This window comes from Hyperoodon ampullatus, assembly GCF_949752795.1.
Source record: "Hyperoodon ampullatus genome assembly, chromosome: 6".
NCBI classification, from domain to species: domain Eukaryota; kingdom Metazoa; phylum Chordata; class Mammalia; order Artiodactyla; family Ziphiidae; genus Hyperoodon; species Hyperoodon ampullatus.
The window spans coordinates 78112547-78126625 of NC_136919.1; the positions used below are offsets into that span (position 1 = coordinate 78112547).

At 38.9% G+C, this 14079-nt stretch overlaps 1 protein-coding gene across 1 annotated transcript in view; it reads left to right on the forward strand.

Annotated features, from left to right (window-relative positions):
* Nucleotides 1–3016: 3016 nt before the first annotated feature.
* The window catches only part of SMC5 (structural maintenance of chromosomes 5), a gene marked incomplete at both ends in the record, with an annotated part of 109689 nt that continues 98626 nt past the window's right edge, over nucleotides 3017–14079 (forward strand). The window contains 2 exons of the mRNA XM_079705642.1: nucleotides 3017–3213; nucleotides 7978–8119. Of these exons, the coding sequence (XP_079561768.1) occupies nucleotides 3017–3213; nucleotides 7978–8119 (339 nt within the window). The remainder of the gene's footprint in view (nucleotides 3214–7977; nucleotides 8120–14079) is intronic.

The following is a 14079-nucleotide window of genomic DNA, read 5'->3' on the forward strand; positions in this document are numbered from 1 at the left end:
ATATTCCCTCTCACTTGGTATATAAACCAGAGGAGAGTATTCCTGTTAACCTGTGAGGGTTCTTGTTAGAACTGGAAGAGAAAACTGTCTCAGTCAGAGATGGCCTCAGTGGTGTCCCATTCCAGGCATCGTGCCCCCGCCTTCTTGCTATTGCGGCATCATTATCCAAAGCTTGGAGTGAAGCCAAGAAAGAGAACATAGAATATGATATTCTAATGGTGAGGTGAAATATATTTATAATCCTTGACCCTACCCCTGTCTGCCAGGTTTTTGTTTGTGTCAGTTTTAAAGTTTCTGCAGAATTGGAAGGCCATCACTTAAAATGGCCCCTGGTCACTTATTCCTTGGTCAATAAAAAGTTAAATACAGTTGCCTTGCCACGTCTATTACCTAGCAAGGATGGCACGATGAATTGAGCTGGTGACTGGACTTTAAATCATGGATGTGTAGGATTAACCGTTTTGGCTCACTCACTCATTCATTAGCATCAGATTCTAGTTAATTGATATTCTATTTCCAAAGACCTCCTTCTGCCTCTTTAACACAACCCCTTTCAAGACAGTTTTCACCAGTGGAATTAAAGAAACCAGACGTGGCTGGTTAATAAATAAATGTGTATACCTTTATGGGTGTATGAAATTGTTAAAGAATATTAGGAAGCACTGAGCTAGTATAACCTGCCAGTGTCTCTCTCGTTCATGCTAACTTCCAGTCATAGAGTCCAACAAAAGAGGATTATTTAAATCTGTTTGAATACTATATACTACACTATACTATATAGTTACTTAAAACTGTGTTACAGAAAAATATTTAATGGCATAGAAAGATAGTAATAAGTGAGAAAAAGGGGGTTAAATAACAGTATATATAATTTGTGCAGTATAATCCCTTTTTTTTTTTTTAAACAAAAGGGCCATAACATACATATACAAGGAAAAAAGATGTCAAAACATACACCAAAATCTTAACAATGATTAGTCTGGGTAAAGGAATTATGAGTAGTTTTCCCCTTTGTGTATGTTTTTCTCTGTGTTCCCCAAATTTCTGCATTTAACACAAATTGCGTTTGTGAAACCCAGTAACATTTTCCTTTTCAAAGGATGATGGTAGAGTATGACTGGCTGACTGTCTAGACAAGAACTCATAGTGTGTGTGCATTAGTGGGGTCATCACAAGTTCAGGGGCTCTTTCCCAACTTTCAAGTTTATGAGCACAATTTGAGTAGTTCACTAAAGAACTAATGATGATATAAAATGATTAGATATGTTCCTTGCTCTCAACTCCCATTACGCCTACATTATTTTTCCATTAGGATAGGTTTCCCTAAATGTAATCATTTCTTCAAAGAATTTGACTCTTCTACGGCTCTTGAAGCAGGGTACCAAGTCACTTTTCAAAAAATTTGTACTAGTAATGTAGCAAATGACACTATAGTGCCCTCCTAAACACTATTTTTTTAATTATTTCCCGCCTTTTGAACAGTTTTAAAGGTTTTCTAATTTATTTTAACTTGCATTAAAATTTTCTAATAACAAGTTCACTTTTTTAAAAAAAACTTATTCTACTTTTCTTTGGTTACAACTTTTAGAGAGCGCAGATTTCAGTTGTGTGAGAGGAAGAAGCAGGAGCCTGGGAAAGGAGCATTTGTCCAGGAGTCAGGAATCAGGGTTCTACTGCAATAGCTTTCTCAACGGCCTCCCCACTCCCATGCTTGACCCCGTCGAATCAGCAGAGTGCTTACTTAAAAACTTTAATCAGATCATGTCCCTCTCCTGCTTAAAACCATCCAATGGCTTCCCATTGCTTTTAAAATAAAATGCATGATGGGCAAGGCTCCCCTAAGCAACCTTGCTCACTTCACTGCAACCACGCTGCCTTCCCTTTGTTCCTCATTCCACTGGTTCCCACCTCAGAGTCTCTGTCCTTGCCTGGAATGCTCCTTTCTCATTTCCGCACCTGGCTCGGGCTCCTTCAGGGTTTAGCTGAAATAGCACTTCCTCTGACAGGCCTTTCCTGCCTCTCCATCACATTCATTCTGTTTTTTCTTCCTGGGACCTATTACCGCCTGAAATTATCCTGATCATATGTAGGTTATCTTGTTCTGTTCCTGTCTCACACGCCAGAACGTAAGCTCTGAGACATGCAGCATTGACTGGATCCCTTACTGCCACAACCCAGCCTCTCGTAGATTAGACATTATTAGTTGAGTGAGTGAAGACCTACGTAGGCCTCAGAGAACCTCATCTTTAGTAAGGGAGTTAACTAGATGCATGTGAGTAGGTTTAAGTGGAAGCACCCTTTCAGTGACGCCAGCGGGGGTTTCTAGAAACCTCAGGGGAGGAAGTCTTAATAGAGAATTGGGGAGCGAGGGGGTGGAGCGTCAATGAGGAGAACCTTTGCGGTGTAGTCTTTCCATCTGTTGGAGAGCACAGGAGACCCTAGCGCGATGTTTTAGGGGAGAAGCAGGCATAGAGCCATTTGAAAGAGTCTTTTTTTTCTTTTGTGTTTTTTTTTTGTGGACACGGGGACCTGACTGAAAGCAAGGTAAGAAGACTCGCCGGACTCCAAACCGTCGAGTCCCGGCGCACTCGGGACCCCGGCCCACCCAGGTACCACTGCAAACGCCGCCCTCCGTCCCCTCCCGGATCTGTTTCTTCGGAGCGCTGAAAAGGCTTTCAAAATACTAAATGCAACTGACATCTTTTTCTGAGTTAAAAACAAACAAAATCTCTGAAAATACAGAGCAGAAAATCCCGTATCCGATACCCGCGAGTTCCCAAGCCCCACCCCCCGTTCTCGCCGGCTCACATTAGGCCCTGCACGGGGCGGTGGGAGGGGCGGGGCATGCCCGCTGACGCTACGGGGCTGGACTGCGCAGGCGCGGGGCGGGCTCGCGGGGCAGTCGCGCGCCGCTCACTTCGCGCGGGAGTGGGGCGTTGGGGCGTTGGAGCGTCGGAGCGTCGGAGCGGCAGGTCTGTGGCAACGGAAGCCACGGCAAGGAAGAGAGGCGGCCAGGATGGCGACACCGAGCAGGAAAAGGTCCACCCCAAGTCCCCTGGCCCCGAAGAGAGCTTCCCCGAGAGATCCCTCGTCGGAAGTCCCGAACATGAAAAGGAGTTTGGCCCCACCGGCCGCGCCGCCGCCACTGCCGCTGCAGTCGTCCGGGCCTTTCGTGGAAGGCTCTATCGTCCGCATCGCGATGGAGAACTTCCTGTGAGTGGCCGGAGGCCGTGCCGCGGCCGGGGAGGCGAGCGGGCCCACACACTGGGGGCGCGGGCTGAGTGCGTGCGGGGCCGGGTGGGTGGATGTGTGCCTGGCTTGTGCGTCTGATAGTAAATTCTTGCCGGGATTGCGGTGAGGATATTTCCTTGTGGGCCGTGGAGATGGACGTATGTGTTGATGCGGTAGGTGTGTGTGTAGTGTGTTACGGTTTTTAAATTCTTAATGCCAACGTTGTTTGAAGGCGTCATATGGCGGGCCTTGGAAGTAGTAGGAATTAGATCTCCGCCCGCTGGGAGTCACGGCCTAGAAAGGTAGGACATAATCTGTAATTCACAAAACTATGCGTTCTGGGAACTTAGAGGCTGCAACAGTTAAATCAGAGCGGCAGTGATGCTGCGGCAGATACGTGAAGAGTAGGCAGTTGCCAGGTGGACAAAGATGGTGAAAGTTGTTGTGGATGGAGGTTGAAATGTACAGGAACACTGAGCCTTACTTTCAGTTGCGCCTCCCAACAGACCCTTGACTCCTTTAAATCTGGCTTTCTTCCCTGGTTCCTTTCTTACCCTTCAGACAACTAACCATAATACTCACTTTAGAGTTGAGCAAATATGTTCTAACACAAATACCGTGTATCCGTTTAGCACCTTGCAGTTCGTTTGATCAAGGCCTGTTTTGTTTGTTTGTTTTGTTTTGTTTTTTTAAGCTTTCACAGAGTGGTGTAGGGAAAACAGAATTGCAGTTACAATAGGGACATTTTTTTTTCCAAGCGTCTATCATGTGCCAGGCATAGAAGTAGGTGCTTTATTTACACAGTGCCCTTATTCATTCCTCATAACAACTCTTTATATTATCTCCATTGATAAGCTTAGAGAGGTTAATTTGCCGACGTTTACACAGCTAATAAGTAGCTGAGTTGCTGTTTGAATCCAAATCAGGAAAGATAAATATAATTAAATGAAGTACCTACCGTAATAATGTATATGCGTCATGATGCCATGCGGGCACAAAGGATGAAATGATTAATTTCGTCCACAGTTGTGAGAAGGGCTTTGTACTGAGGGTTATGGAAGTCTTAAAAGAAGAGAAGAGCAAGGAACTGCCTGAAACAGTTTGTTATATTTGGGAAATTTCCAGTATTTTAGTATGGCTAGAACATAGGATGTGAGCTAGTATGTGGACAGAGTAGATACTGAAGATGTAGACAGATGTTGAGGGTCTGTGTTTCCTTTGCTGAGGAATTCCAACTTTATCCTGTAGGCAGCCAGGATGCATTTTAAGCAGGGCATGACATGTGATTTATATTACTTTGTAAGCAGTGTGAAGGATGATTTAGAAAGGGTGCAAGATTGGAGGCAAGAAGGCTTTTACAATATGAAGGCAGAGATGATTAGGGTTTGAACCTAGCAGCGGGAAGTAGGATCAGAAAGAAGAGATTTGACAGGATTTGGCTGCAGATTAATTGTGAGGCATGAGGGTAAGGGAGGAATGGAGCATTTTTCTCAAGTCTCTGCCTTGGCAAGTTGGTCATATATAGTGCTATGCAGAAGAAGGAGCAATTTGGGGAGGATAATAATAAATGCCTTTTGGATCCTGTGAATTGAAGTTTCCTGTGGGGCATCTTAAAGGTCTTTTATAGTCAGTAGTTTTAAGGGTTTGGAGCTTACAGGAAAATGTGAGAGGTGAGAGACTTGAGAATCATGCATATAGGTGATTGTTGAAATTTCAGAAATGGTTGAGATTGCCCAAAAGGGAATATAACTAGGAATAGAAGGCTGAGTACAGTGTCCTGGAGGAATGACATTTAAGGGCGAGCAGAAGAACTCACAGACTAAGAAGGAACTGTTCAGGGAAGTAAGAGGAGAACCATGGGAGAGTGTTACCAAGAAGCCAAGGAAAAAGATTGCTTCAAAAATACCATCTGCTACATTGAAGTCAGATAACAGGACAGAAAAGAACCTGCTGCATTTAGCAGTTAGGAAATCTTTGACACTTTGAAGTAGTGGAAGCAGAAAGCTTTGCAGTCATTGAAGAACGAATGAGTATGAGGAAGTAAAGCTTGGATGTGAAGAGGAGAAAGAAAAGGTAGCTGGAAAATGCAGAGCTAGAGGAGTTTTTGTTTATTTTTACAATGAAAGGACTTTGAGTTTTAGGAATGAAGTAGGAAGAGTAGGCTTAGAGAACTGAAATGGCCTGGAAGAGGGTAGTCAAAGGAAGGATTCCTGGTAGTTAACCAAGTCGAATGGGATCGAGAGTGGGGGGAGAGATTTCTAGGCAGAAGGAATAGCATGTGCAAAAGCTTGGAGAAAGAAGGAAGCATAAGATAGTCAAGAAACTGAAAGAAATTCATTATAGTTAGAATTTAGAGGTCTTATGAGAGAATAGGGGAAGGAGATAGAAAGTAGAAAACGATGAGCTAGAGCTAAGTTATGAAGGGTCCTGTTTTTTCTTTTTCTTTTTTTTTTTTAACTTTATGTATGTATGTATGTATGTATGTATGTATGAACGTATGGCTATGTTTGGTCTTCGTTGCTGTGCGCGGGCTTTCTTTAGTTGCAGCGAGCGGGGGCTACTCTTCGTTGCAGTGCACATGCTTCTCATTGTGGTGGCTTGTCTTTGTTACGGAGCACGGGCTCTAGGCGTGTGGGCTTCAGTAGTTGTGGCTCATGGGCTCAGTACTTGTGGCTCGCGGGCTCTAGAGCGCAGGCTCGGTAGCTGTGGCACACGGGCTTCGTTGCTCTACGGCATGTGAGATCTTCCCGGACCAGGGCTCAAACCCATGTACCCTGCATTGGCAGGTGGATTCTTAACCACTGCGCCACCAGGGAAGTCCTTCTTTTTCTTTAAAACAAGTTATTTCAGATTTGCTTGTCTACCAACATGATTTGGTGATTGATTGGATGATGGGCGGGTGGGTAGTGTGGATAGAGGTGAAGCAGATGGTAAGAATCAAAGATGATGCAAAACTAATGCCTAGGTTTCTGACTTGGGCGGTGGGATGAATGATGATACCCTTCACTAAGAGACTCTAAGAGTGGTTTTAGATGGAAAAGATGGTGGGTTTAATTTTGAATGTGTTAAGTTTGAGGTGACTTTATCCAAATAGAGTTCTTGAGGTGGGAATTCCATCTATATAGGTCATCTGGACTGACTTTCAGCATATAGATGCTACCTGAGGCCATGGAGAATACATGAGGTACTAGGCAAAGTATGTAGACCGAGAAGAGGGTGGGCCTCTGACATTGGCTCTTTCAGGGCGAGCTCAGAGCAAAGGGAAGTCACAAAAAGGGAATTCCCAGTAAACATATTGTAGAGTCAGAAAGGTTTTTTAAAATGCAGAGGCTTTATTTTGTTTTTGGCAATTTTTCCTGTTTATAATATTTGTGTGTATAGTATAGGCCAGAAGTTCTCATGCTTTTTCCTGTTGTATTTATTGTTTGCTTAAATACCAGTTGCATCACTGTTTTAGTAAGACAGTCACACAGAGATTTCACATCAGGAAATTCCAGTATTAATAGAATGGGACTTCATGTGTTGGGATTAAGAAGTTCCAAGTCAGATACATTTACAGATGTCTGAAATTCCCAAACTAGTTTTATTTTAGCCGTTGTAAAGGGTTGCTTTAAGACTCAGCTGTTACTAGAATAAAGCTTCTGAAAAGATAGATAGGTGCTGTACAGAGATGTGGGGTTGGAAACCTGCCAGAAAATACCTCTTTACCACCTGTATTTATTTTATTACCACGTGGCATTTCAGAATTGTTAATTTGTGTGAGTATTAAAGTTAAAGTGTGCTTGGTTAAATTATTTAAATACTTAGCAGGTTAGTAACAGGCTAAGGTTTTTTTTACTCTTGGGGAATTAGTTGGCAGCTGACTGAAACCCTGTGGGAACAGGACATTATTTATGGGTTCCAATTCAAAATATTCAAAGACAAGGTAGAAGGATATCTGAGTCAGAGTTCACTTCACATTTTGCCGTAGCTGTCCCTGAGTACTAATATGGATTAGATGCTACTGTTGCATGTAGAGTGCTGGACAGCATGCTGCTTTCTAGTATGAGGGAATGTTACAAAAGTGCTTGGTGATGATGCACTCGTTTCCTCCCATAGGAATAAAATTTACTTGAATTTGTACTAAAAATAGATCCTTTGGTGAATGTCTGGCAGCATATTAAAGGAATTGGATGTTATTTTTTTAAGTAATAATAAAAATTAAACTATTGGCTTGATATATCTTCAGTTTTCTAATTAGAATAGAAATAATTTGGTTGACTATGAGAAGTTGCTAGTAAGCATTTTAATTCAAGAGAAATATAAATGTAAAATCCACAGATTTAGGATGAGCCATGGCTTCACTTACATATAATTTGGTTAAAAACTATCTTATTTGTATAGTAGCTTTGATGTACTCTCTCATGTATTGTAATTATTAAAGAGTAAATAATATCAAACTTTGCTTTATTCAGCAGACTTAATATTTGAAAAAAAGCACATGAAGTCTTACTTTCCCATGAATGTTCTTATTTTAGATATACATTATCACTTTTTCATTTCTCCCACTGACAGATTTTTTTCCCTCTAGTTTATTAACAACCTATAAATTAACCTTACATTAAATTTGCAAGGTTAGGTGGTTTTTAAAAGAATTTGAGGAAGTCTGTAGGTAATGATAAGGGTAAAGGAAGAAAAAGTGCTTTGGTAAGAAAATATTCTTCACTTCTTATCTCTGCTTAGTAATATCACCTCTTTATAATTTAGAACATATGATATCTGTGAAGTATCTCCTGGGCCCCACTTGAATATGATTATTGGAGCTAATGGAACAGGGAAGTCCAGCATCGTGTGTGCCATTTGCCTTGGATTAGCAGGCAAACCTGCTTTCATGGGACGGGCAGATAAGGTGAGTTAACATATGCACTTTTTAACAGAATTCAAAGCCATGAATTGCTTTTAGTAACAAATCAATTTCTATATCTCCGTTCCTTGAGTATAGCAAATGTGTTGTGCTTGAATATAAATAATGGAGTTGGCAGGGACACTGTGGGGAGATTTCCATTTCCAGAAGTAGTGTGCACTATATACCTAGAGAATTCTCCAAGTATGTAACACCTGCAACCTTAGAAATAATGTAAAATATATCTTTTTAAATGTATTTCTGGGCTGTGGAAAGGCGAAGTAAGTTTACAAAGGGTACAAACAAAGTAGTTTGGATCTAAAGATTTCTACAAGCTCTGGGGTTCTTTACCCAGGGGTATTTGCTTTACCTAGCACCCTAAAGCCTGACTTTGAATTGGTTGCATAGGATTGGGGGTCCTGAAGGTGCAGAAGGGTTAGAAGATAAAACTAGAAGCCAAGCACTGCATGTAGCAGAAGAAAAAAAAATCACAAAGTGGGACAGTGAGGTTACTTATCTCATTGTTAGCTCTGAATACAGTAGATAAAAAAAGAAAATCTTCCAAACAAATCTTAACACATACATTGTAATTTTAGTTTAAAGTGGTCCAAGTTAGCAACATCTCTCTTCAGGCAGAAGCAAATGCAAATCCTCTGAAGGAAAATACCCTCAATCCAGTCCTCAACATAAAGCTCTAGAAATTCATGAATCCATACCTAAAAAAAATCACAAAGCATAGGAGGAAATGAATCACCAAAAATGAGAGCTAACAAAAACAACAGACTATACAATCAGATCTACAAAGCTTGTAGATACAGAATGTAAACTAGGAATACTTAATTTATTTAAGGAACTGAAAGAAGGTTGCAAGTATAACAAAGGAATAAGTAACAAAAAAGATCAGGTAAATTTGAAAAATTTGGTCAGGTAAATTTGAATCAAATAGAACATAAAGAAATAACAGTACGTGGGAGGGAAACTTGATGGACAGGTAAAACAACAAAGCAGACATATTTGAGAATTTGTGAACCAAAATACTTGACAGTTTTTCTAAACATGCAATATAGAGATAAAGTGAGAAAAAAGTATGAAATAAAGATTGTGACCTGATAGTTAATGGACTAAGGAAGAGACAATATTCAAGAAAGAATGACTAAGAATTTTCCAGAAATGTTGAAAAACTTGAATCCTCAGATTCAAGATACCTAATATATCCCAGACAGGGTAAATGAAAGAAATACACAAATAGACACATTGTAGTAAATTCCAGAATACCAAACATAGTAGTAATATGGTCTCAGAATGGGAACAGAGGGGGAAAGAAAAGAACAGTTTGAGATGCTCATAAAGGAACTTTGAAAGTGTATAATTTAGGAAGAAGGAAAATGATCCCAGAAGGAAGTCTGAGAGGTAAGAAGAAATGGTGAGCAAAAAAATGGTAAACATGTAGGGAAGTACACTGTGTAAAATAATACTAATGTCTTCTTGTCAAGTTTTTAAATCAAAGAAGATAGTACTAAATGTCCTTCCTGGACAACAGGAAGGAAGTGATCAGAGTTGAAGTATTCTTTGAATTTGTATTGTTGGGAGGAAGTTAAGATAATTGGTTAGCTTCAGAGTTTATTAAGCTAAATATGCATGTTAAAATTTCTAGGGTAAGCCAGTAAAAAAATTGAAATATATAATCTCCAAACAAGAAAGGTTAAAGTAGGAAGAGAGAAGTAGAGAAAAAATAACCACTGCCCAAACAACCCAGAAGGAGTCTCAAGAAAGGAGGAGGAAGAGAAAAGAAAGAGAAATATAGAAAAGGATATTATTAAAAAACATTAAAAGATAGTGGAAATACATTCACGATAATAATAAATGCTCTACATTCTTGTTAAATGAGAAAGTCAGAGTAGATAAATAAAACAAAGTTCCATTCTGTTTTGTTTACAATAAGCATATCTAAAATAAAAAACTACAGAGAAGTTGAAAGTAAAAGGATGAAAAAATACATACCAGGCAAATATTATACAAAAGAAAGTAGGTGTAGCTGAATTTATACCAGGCAAAATAGAATTTAAAGGAAAAAAGAACTTTTAGAGATAAAGATGGTCATTAAATATTGATGAAAGTTTCAGTTCAGCAAGAAGATAATTCAGCTCCCAACTTAAATTCACAGTATCTAGTTCCAAAATATATAAGCACAATCACAGAGTTCTTAAAGACAAGTTAACAGCTCCAGAATTATAGTGGAAGAGCTAGTGGTAATCAATAGATCCAACCAGATAAAAAATTAATAAGAGTATAGAAGGTATGAACAACAGTTAGATTGAACTAATGGACATGTTGTAAACACTGCACCCAACAGTTGGTAGAGCATACATTCTTTTTAAGCAAAAATGGAATATTTCTTAAAATTAACCATAAACTGAGCCATAAAGCAATATCAAAAAATATCAAAGAATTGCTACCACATAGACTGTGTTCTATGACCACAGTGCTATTAAGATAGAAATAATAAAGAAGATAACTAAAATTTTCCCATTTGTTCAGAATGAAACATGTACTTTTGTATTATCCACAGGTCAAAGAAGAAATATTAATAGAAACTGAAAAGAGCAGAAATTAATAAAATAATAAACAGTGATTCAGTAGGAACCACAAAACTAAAAATTGCTTTTCAAAAATACTATTTAAATCAGTAACTTCTGGGGGCAGGGAGAGAAACGAAGAAAAAAATATAAGGAATGGCAAAAAGTAATAGTTAAGATATGTTAAATTGTGATCCAGAAAACCCCCAAATTTAAGTGGTTTAAATATACAAAAGATTAATTCTTGCTGCTTATCCAGTGTAGGCCCTCTGTGGTCACTTAGGTACTTTAGCCTTATAGAATCTTCATTTGAGTATATACAGTTTACCCTTGAAGAATGCAGGTTTGAACTGCGCAGGTCCACTTATATGTGAATATTTTTCAATAGTAAATATATATGTTGTGCTCACATTTCATTGGACAAAGCATGTTATGAAGCCATAACTTGGATCAGAGAGAAAGAGCAAGTGCAGTCGTTTGCTTGAAAGGAGAATCAGAATATTCACGAACTGCCCTGATGACTACCACGAGGGCGTTAAAGAATGCAGCAGAGGTTTGAAAGATTATATAAGAATATTATGAGAATCTTTATGCCACTCAAGTTTAAATTTCTAAAAAGTTGTAACTATAAATGTTTCTACAACTACTTAAATTATCAAAACTGACTAAGTAGAAAAGTTAAATTAGCTGGTAAATTTTTTCTCATAGAGACAAAGGCAATTGTGGATTAGTCCTAACAGCAGTAAGTTTCTATTTTACACAGAGAATGTGACCTTAGGTACCCAAATCAATCAAGGATAGAATGAAAAAATTACAAGCCTGTCTCACTCATGAATCTAGAAGCAAAAATCACACACAAAAAAGAAACTTTAGCATTTTGAATTTAATAATACATAACACATCATGACCAAATTGAATTTATTCAAGGAGTGCGAGATGTGTTACGTTAATTTTTTCCTAATAATCAACCACATTTTAAAGGAGAAGAACTCCATGTTCATCTTAATAGATAGAGAAAAAGCATTCAGTTAAATTCCACAGTAATGTATGATTAAAAGCTCTTAGCAAACTAGGAATAGAAGGGACCTTTATTAATTTCACAAAAGATATCTATGAAAATGTACAGCAAGTTCAGGAGCAAGTCAAGGTTGCCTACTACCATTACTATTGAACATTGTACTGGCAGTTCTAGGTAGAACAGAAAAGATACGTGTTGTAAAGAAAGAAAACTGTCATTCACAGATTATGTGAGTGTCTGCATAAAAACCACAAAGAGGGCTTCCCTGGTGGCGCAGTGGTTGCGAGTCCGCCTGCCGATGCAGGGGACGCGGGTTCATGCCCCGGTCTGGGAAGATCCCACATGCCGCGGAGCGGCTGGGCCCGTGAGCCATGGCCGCTGAGCCTGCGCGTCCGGAGCCTGTGCTCCGCAACGGGAGAGGCCACAGCAGTGAGAGGCCCGCGTACCGCAAAAAAAAAAAAAAAAAAAAAACCACAAAGAAACTCCAGATAAGCCTCCTGATGGATCAATAAGCAAATTTATCAGGATTACTAGATATAAGATTGTATAACCCAGACACTGAATCTGTAGACACCTTGATCTTGGACTTCCTAACCTTCAGATTTGTGAGAAATAAATGTTAAAGCCACCCAGTCTGTGGTATTTTTGTTATAGAAGCCCAGACTAAGGCAAGGACCTTTTTACATTCTTTAACTTACTGAGGACTCCAAAACCTTTTGTTTCTGTGAGTTATATCTATTGATTAGAATTAATAATAAACTTAAAAATAATTATCAGATTAGAAATAAAAACTGAGACCCTGCCAAAAAAAAGTTGTATAACAAAAATCAATTGCATTTCTATATACTAACAAAGACCAGAAAATGCAATTAAAAATGGACATTATAGCCACAAAAGTACAAGTTTCATAGCAGTAAATTAATAAAAGACATGTAAGACCTATATGCAGAAATTACAATTTTTATTTAAAAACATTGAAGTTTAGAGAGATGCACTGTATTAATGGACAAGAAGATCTAATATAAAAATGTCATTCTTCTACATATTCAGTGTCATTCCAGTCAAAATCCCTATAATGTCTATATAAATTACAAGCTGACTCTAAATTTTAGGTGGAAGAACAAAGGACCAGAAATAGCTAAGATACTTCTAAAGAAATAGGGCAAAATGGAAAAACTTGCCTATCAGATATCAAGACAATACAAAATTACAGTAAATTAAGACATTGTGGTATTGCTGTAGGATAGACTAGTGTGATGTGACAGAATAAAGAGCCCAGATACAAAGGCATGATTAGTAAAAAGTTGATTTATGACAGAACTGACATTGTGGATGAGTGGGGAAGAGATGAATAAATAGTGCTGAGACAATTGCTTATCAGTATAGGAAAAAATGAAATTGAGTCCTTTTCTCACACTTTAACAAAAATCAGTTCCAGGTAGATTAAAGATCTAAATGTGATTGACCAGAAAGTTTCTGGTAAAGATTGGTAGTAGAAGAAAATATCTTTGTGACTTCAGGTTAAAGAAGAATTTCTTAAATAAAAATATAGACTGCAGGGCTTCCCTGGTGGCGCAGTGGTTGAGAGTCCGCCTGCCGATGCAGGGGACACGGGTTCGTGCCCCGGTTCGGGAAGATCCCACATGCCGCAGAGCGGCTGGGCCCATGAGCCATGGCCGCTGAGCCTGCATGTCCGGAGCCTGTGCTCTGCAATGGGAGAAGCCACAACAGTGAGAGGCCCGTGTACCGCAAAAAAAAAAAAAAAAAAAAAAATCTATAGATATAGATATAGATATAGATATATATAGACTGCAAAGGAAAGGTTGATAAATTCAACTACAGTAAAATTAAGGAACTTTTGTTCATCAAAAGGCACCTTGTAGAGAAAAGACTAGTCACAAATGAGAGAAGGTATATATATAGCACATATAACAAGATTGGTATCCACACTACATAATCAAAATAATGGCAACTCAGAAGATAAATGAGCAAAAAGATATGCTCAGATGTCTCACAGAAGAGGCACCCCAAACAGCCAGTAAATACATGAAAATATGCTCAGCTTCATTAATTATCAGAGAAATGCGAATTAACCCTGGCATGGTATATCCATTAGACCCACAAAAATTCTTGTGGTGCCATGTGGCTTATAAGGATATAAAGCAGTGGGAACTCTGATGAATTCTTGGTGGGAATATGAATTTGTACAACCCCCTTGGAAAATATGGCATTACCTAGTAAATCTGTAAATGCCTATATCCAGTCCCTCAAAAATTCTACTTCTAGGTACCTTAGTAAGCTTGTGTCCATTTATACTAGGTGAAATTATGGAAATATTTATAGAAGTATTGTTTGCAATAAATTCTAGTATA